Genomic DNA, 7,472 nt, shown 5'->3' on the forward strand with positions numbered 1-7,472 from the left:
ACTAGAAGGAGAAGTGACTCAGTGACGGGATTAAATAAAACGAGCTGAGCGACAAGAGCGGCCGGGCTCTCTCTCTCTCTCTCTCAAACACACACGCACACACACATACACCCCACATGTGCATACGTACAAATCCAGTTTTGACACTGACGCGTGTTTTTTCATGTCTCACACCGAAAAGTATGGATGGGCGGACGAAGCGCTATCGACGAACCCCTGAACTGTTCATCGAGAGTGGTCTCGCTTGTTTCCCATAATGCAAAACACTCAACACATCAACACAATACTTCCTTTTCCTGCCAGTAGTTCAACATGGCTGTTGGTAAAAATAAGAGACTAACTAAAGGTGGCAAAAAGGGAGCCAAGAAGAAGATGTAAGTTACATATATTAAATTGGATGAAAAGTATAGATATTCAAGAGCTGTATGGCTCGGTATTTGTTACCGATGGCCGGTAGTGGCAGCGAATTATTTGGATGTACTTTCTGATCTTCGCAAAGGCTCAGTAACAAGTCATGCCCCTCACTTCGGCCTTGTTTTTCCATTCATGATATATTCCGTAATCTCTGCGTTTACATTGAAATGGATTCAGTTATACTGAAGGACTGTTTCGGCTGTGCAACATCACTGGTCTTGTTTTTAGCTCACCAATGTTGTAATACACAGACTTTTGATCGTAGCAATACTTGGTGCTCTTCACAGTATCGAGCGAAAATGTAATACAACGTCGGTATTAAAGTGTAAATGGAAAGGGTAGCTCGACAAGTTCATTGTTTGCAGTTCATGTAAGCGGAAGATGCAGTTATCGATTTGTCCTGTACTTAATATATGATTCTGTGCATTTATTGATCTGTCACTGTGTTTGTTCAGAGTGGACCCCTTCAGCAAGAAGGACTGGTACGATGTCAAGGCCCCTTCCATGTTCGCTGTGCGCCAGATCGGCAAAACACTGGTGACCAGGACCCAGGGAACAAGTAAGTGTGTTTAGATGTCAATGCAGAGAAAAGAAATTTTCAACAGAGAAGAAAATCTGCTATTTTCCATGACGATACACCATATTGTGAAGTACTTAAAGTAGGCTACAATGTATGTGTTCACCTCTCCTGACTGACATCACAAGCCATGCGTGAGGGGCAAAACAAAGTTAATTGTTTAGCTCCTTTCTAAGCACACCTGGTCATTCTTTTTTCTTGTCACTGTCAGAATCGCTGATGCACATTTGCCCTCCAAGTGCTGGTTCAAGTAGGTAATCAGGAGAAGTTTCATACGGTTAGGACTTGGTTTTGAGAAGTGAATTCACACACTGAATGAATGCCAACTGGTTATGGCTTATTCTGATATGGTGTCAAAGCCCTGGATGGCGTTTTGGGAGTACCATTCCACTGCATATGTGCTGTACAGGGCCTAGCATTGTAAGCCGTTCGGCGTACTTTACGCCGAAATAACATCTCCAGTCGGCGGAACTCGATTTGGTGTACGCCGAAATGCAAAAACCTGTTATTCCCAAACGGTAAAACCAAACAGTCCCAGCTTTTGTTTTGTGCGCCGTTCGGTTCAATTCTCAATCGGTTTGACAGTTTGCTTGAGCACGCACTTCCTCTGGCATCGCGCGAGCATGTTTTGTGCCGGTGTTTTGTGGCTCTAGACTTGAAATAATGTCTCGAAGCGGGGATATAGCTCACCTTTGTAAGCTGAACTCACTTTTTCCAATGCTAGGCCCTGGCTGTATTGCTCATGTAATAATGTCTTTACACGGAAGTTATGGTTTTAGTCTTATTGACCAGGTCGATGCATTATCGATAACGGGCTCACTACAAATCTTAAATGCTTGCTGACTTTTTCAGAAATCGCCTCTGATGGCCTGAAGGGGCGAGTGTTCGAGGTGTCCCTGGCTGATCTTCAGAACGATGAGGTTACCTTCCGCAAGTTCAAGTTGGTCGCAGAAGAGGTGCAGGGTCGCAACGTGCTGACAAACTTCCACGGTATGGACCTGACCCGCGACAAGCTGTGCTCCATGGTCAAGAAGTGGCAGGTCAGTTTCTCTGTGATTTCTGCTTTTGCGTTGTAAAGGGGACGTGGAAGGGAAAGTTTTAGTGTTGCTTTACAAGTACAGTCATGTCTGTGTATTTACGTTAGACTTGTCTTAAGTTATGCATTGTTTTTTTTTGTCTTTCCACTGGGTGCTGAAATAAGTCTGGGTATAGCTGATAACAGGGTTTTTGTGTGCGTGTTTTTTTTCTATTGCGAGAGACTAGCTTGCACAGTAATTTAAACAAGTGTTCCACTGTCACCTCTTCATGTTTATTGTTCATTTTGTGATAATCTTGGCATACCCCAGATCTAACCGTGAACTACAAACTGAATTAATGTTGCACGTCTTAAGGTTCATTCAGTGTGACGACAAATGTATCTGAACTTTATCTGAATGTTGTTATTATCTTCTTGACAGTTTACTATTTAATGTCAGTGCGAACATTTTCATCTGCCTTGGTATGAATAATAGTGCCAGGTAGGATTTGGTATTAACCTGATATAGCCCCCTGTCGAGTTAAGTTCCACCGTTTGAATCACGATCAGTCATTTTGCTTTCAGTATCCGACGTCACTTCCATGGGGTTGATTCGGGACTGAGGATTGTTAAAGTGTTCAGGATACTGGATTTACCCAGGCTTATCCTTGGAAGATAATGGTGTGATTTAAAAGTAACCGGCCATACCAAACAACTAGCTCAAGTTTCACTAAGTGGTCCTTGTTTTCAGACATTGATCGAGGCCCATGTTGACGTGAAGACCACGGACGGGTACTTGCTGCGCATGTTCTGCATTGGCTTCACAAAGAAGAGGAACAACCAGTGCAAGAAGACCTGCTATGCCAAACACACACAGGTGAGCCAACCTATCTTGTAAATAATACAACTGTATTATGAGCCACCCTATTTTGTAAATAATACAAATGTATTGTGAGCCACCCTATCTTGTAAATAATACAAATGTATTATGAGCCACCCTATCTTGTAAATAATACAAATGTATTAGGCCTAAACAAAACAAACATTTTAATTCAGTTTCTAATTGACCCTGGAACTGGGTTTTTTTCCCCTGCAATTAAAGGGATAGTATCTAAGGAAAAGCCCCTCAGATAGCTTCCAAAGTTATACCATGAGATTTTGCTTCAGTTCTAATACTACAGCACAGGAGGAATGCCACCCCCCGCGGGTTAGGGGGAAGAATTTACCCGATGCTCCCCAGCATGTCGTAAGAGGCGACTAACGGATTCTGTTTCTCCTTTTACGTGTTTCTTGTATAGAATATAGTCAATGTTTGTAAAGATTTTAGTCAAGCAGTATGTAAGAAATGTTAAGTCCTTTGTACTGGAAACTTGCATTCTCCCAGTAAGGTCATATATTGTACTATGTTGCAAGCCCCTGGAGCAATGTTTTGATTAGTGCTTTTGTGAACAAGAAACAATTAACAAGTGGCTCTATCCCATCCCCCCCCCCCCCCCCCCTTTCCCCGTCGTGATATAACCTTGAACGGTTGAAAACGACGTTAAACACCAAATAAAGAAAGAAAGGAGGAATGCCTTCACGTTGCAAAAGGAAGTGCTTAAAAAGCTAGCAAATTTTTGCCAGTGGTCATACTCTAAATCTAATGAAACTTTGGCAGTACTTCTAACAATCATTTGTCTGTATGCGTGCGAAGTCATGGATGGCTTGGTTGTAACTAGGCTAAAACCTGTGACAGGATTGTAAACAATTTCCAGAATATTGCATAACGTCGGTGCAAATGCCGGTACGTCGGGTATGTAGGCATACGACACTGAAAGTTTCGAAGCAATCCATCGAGTCGTAGTTGAAATGCAGCGTGTGTTTTTTTATGGCACCTCTCTAAATTGACGCGAAAAAAACTCCCTTTTTTGACCGCTCATGGGATGAACACAAGCGTCAGTAGGAAAGGAATAACACAACAAATATGCAAGATAATGAAGCAAAACAACCTGTTCTGCAAAGATATTTGATATGAATTTCTCCTCGTATGTTAACATTTGCCAAGTTGTGTCAATCATGGCTTTTTGACTCACATGCGAAGCAAAAGTGAGTATGTACTCACCCGAGTCGTCCGTCCGGACGTCCGTCCGTCCGGAAAACTTTAACGTTGGATATTTCTTGGACACTATTCAGTCTATCAGTACCAAATTTGGCAAGATGGTGTATGATGACAAGGCCCCAAAAAACATACATAGCATCTTGACCTTGCGTCAAGGTCGCAGGGGCCATAAATGTTGCCTAAAAAACAGCTATTTTTCACATTTTTCACATTTTCTCTGAAGTTTTTGAGATTCAATACCTCACCTATATATGATATATAGGGCAAAGTAAGCCCCATCTTTTGATACCAGTTTGGTTTACCTTGCTTCAAGGTCAAGGTCACAGGAGCTCTTCAAAGTTGGATTGTATACATATTTTGAAGTGACCTTGACCCTGAACTATGGAAGATAACTGTTTCAAACTTAAAAATTATGTGGGGCACATGTTATGCTTTCATCATGAGACACATTTGGTCACATATGATCAAGGTCACTTTGACCCTTATGAAATGTGACCAAAATAAGGTAGTGAACCACTAAAAGTGACCATATCTCATGGTAGAAAGAGCCAATAAGCACCATTGTACTTCCTATGTCTTGAATTAACAGCTTTGTGTTGCATGACCTTGGATGACCTTGACCTTGGGTCAAGGTCACATGTATTTTGGTAGGAAAAATGTGTAAAGCATGTGAGTCGTATGGGCTTTGCCCTTCTTGTTTAATTGGTACTCTACATTTTTGTCAGGTTGGTTTTATGGATGCCCTTGTTTGGGTGGTAGTCAGACTCCTGTAAAAGAAATCTTTGATATAAAAAGTGGGCGAAATGGCCGAGTTGAATGCCTTTATTATGGCATGGACATTTCGAATGAAATGACACGAGAAGGAATGTTTTTAGTTGGGGCTAGAAAATAGGCGTCATATGTACCAGTGACGCCCACACTTGCATGTAGTAATGCTATACCAGTGATACCAAAGACCTATTCACTCTTGCATTCATCAAGCTTTGCCCACTTGGTGTGTCAAAAACCAGACGCGAATGTGAAACTGTGTTTTTGTGTTTTCAGGTGAAAGCCATCAGAAAGAAGATGGTGGACATCATCAGCCGCGAGGTCCAAGCCAACGACATGAAGGAGATCGTCAACAAACTGTAAGTTGTGTGTCGTAGGTTTTTTCCCCTTCGTTGAAAGGATATTTGTGTCTGCCTCTCTTGATCTCACAGAACCTGTTAAGAGTTTTAGACTCACTGTCTTTGTATAAGAAGATCCATTGGTGGTTGTGGTTTTTATTACATTTAGTCAAGTTTTGACTAAATGTTTTAACATAGAGGGGGAATCGAGACGAGGGTCATGGTGTATGTGTGTCTGTCTGTCTGTCTGTCTGTCTGTGCGTGTGTGTGTGTAGAGCGATTCAGACTAAACTACGGGACCGATCTTTATGAAATTTTACATGAGAGTTCCTGGGAATGATATCCCCGGACGTTTTTTTCATTTTTTTGATAACTGTCTTTGATGACGTCATATCTGGCTTTTTGTAAAAGTTGAGGCGGCACTGTCACACCCTCATTTTTCAGTCAAATTGATTGAAATTTTGGCCAAGCAATCTTCGATGAAGGCCGGACTTCGGTATTGCATTTCAGCTTGGTGGCTTAAAAATAAATTAATGACTTTGGTCATTAAAAATCTGAAAATTTTAAACAAAATATTTTTTTATAAAACGATCCAAATTTACGTTCATCTTATTCTTTATCATTTCCTGATTCCAAAAACATATAAATATGTTATATTTGGATTAAAAACAAGCTCTGAAAATTAAAAATATAAAAATTATGATCATAATTAAATTTTCGAAATCAATTTAAAAACACTTTCATCTTATACCTTGTCGGTTTCTGATTCCAAAAACATATAGATATGATATGTTTGGATTTAAAACACGCTCAGAAAGTTAAAACGAAGAGAGGTACAGAAAAGCGTGCTATTCTTCTCAGCGCAACTACTACCCCGCTCTTCTTGTCAATTTCACTGCCTTTGCCACAAGCGGTGGACTGACGATGCTACGAGTATACGATCTTGCTGAAAAATTGCAGTGCGTTCAGTTTCATTCTGTGAGTTGGACAGCTTGACTAAATGTTGTATTTTCGCCTTACGCGACTTGTTTGTTTATTTTTATTTCATCCCTATTTTGTACACTTTTGTTTCTTGTGTGAATATAATCTAGTGGGTACATAAATATTGATGTTGACCAACTGTTCTTCATGAATAGTGCACATGGCTATTTCAGAATCTATTTTTTCTTACAAATGTGGATTAAAAATGTGTGGTTCTGTGTGGCAGGATCCCCGACTCCATTGGCAAGGACATCGAGAAGGCCTGCCAGGGCATCTACCCCTTGCACGATGTCTACGTCCGCAAGGTCAAAGTTCTCAAGAAGCCCAAGTTCGACGGTGAGTGCTGCTTCCTTTTACTGTCATTTCTGTGTTCCTTGGTGGGTTCTATGTGTTAATGCTATTATTTAAAAGTGAGGAGGTGCGGAAAATGATGCAATGTGTGATTTAAAATGAAGGAGATGCACATCAAAGTGATCTGAGTTGGCTATTTTCGAGTTTATGACACTGATATCCTCAAATATTTTGTTATTTCATACTTCGTAATAACCCAGTTTTATATCATAAATTGGAATGGTCCTGGTTTGTAAGACAGTCATTAAAAAAATTAAGCAATGCTAAGTACTGTCTGGTTATGAAAGCACCGGCACGGTTGGCCTGGTGGTAAGGCGTCCGCCCCGTGATCGGGAGGTCGTGGGTTCGAACCCCGGCCGGGTCATACCTAAGACTTTAAAATTGGCAATCTAGTGGCTGCTCCGCCTGGCATCTGGCATTATGGGGTTAGTGCTAGGACTGGTTGGTCCGGTGTCAGAATAATGTGACTGGGTGAGGCATGAAGCCTGTGCTGCGACTTCTGTCTTGTGTGTGGCGCACGTTAAATGTCAAAGCAGCACCGCCCTGATATGGCCCTTCGTGGTCGGCTGGGCGTTAAGCAAACAAACTGGTTATGAAAGCACAGTTCACTGCATTGCCCACACTCTCCCTGTTGTTACTGCAAATGGTATGTTCACTATTGTTCTTGAAGCCTTGGGTAGTAAGTTGACGTGACTTTTTTGTTACACTGAAATATGTTAAACAAGATTTGTTGTTGTTGCAGTTGGCAAACTGATGGAGTTGCACGGGGACGGCGGCGGTAGCACCACCACCGGCGGAAAGTTCACATCAGAGTCAGGCGAGAAGGTCGACAGGCCTGAAGGTTACGAACCCCCAGTGATGGAAAATGTCTAAAGACTATTAGCCACCATGTGAAAAAAGTTACTGGGAATAAAAGAAAGAGTGAATGAA

General features: G+C 41.5%; 1 protein-coding gene across 1 annotated transcript; it reads left to right on the plus strand.

Moving 5' to 3' along the window:
- Positions 1-233: 233 nt before the first annotated feature.
- LOC138969060 (small ribosomal subunit protein eS1) lies at positions 234-7,472 on the plus strand. The gene is made up of 7 exons (XM_070341764.1): positions 234-374; positions 870-973; positions 1,844-2,031; positions 2,758-2,883; positions 5,149-5,231; positions 6,418-6,527; positions 7,285-7,472. The coding sequence occupies exons 1-7, from the start codon at positions 313-315 to the stop codon at positions 7,413-7,415; spliced, it is 804 nt and encodes a 267-aa protein (XP_070197865.1). The 5' UTR covers positions 234-312; the 3' UTR covers positions 7,416-7,472.

This window comes from Littorina saxatilis, linkage group LG6 (genome assembly GCF_037325665.1).
Source record: "Littorina saxatilis isolate snail1 linkage group LG6, US_GU_Lsax_2.0, whole genome shotgun sequence".
In the NCBI taxonomy this organism is placed as follows: Eukaryota; Metazoa; Mollusca; class Gastropoda; order Littorinimorpha; family Littorinidae; genus Littorina; species Littorina saxatilis.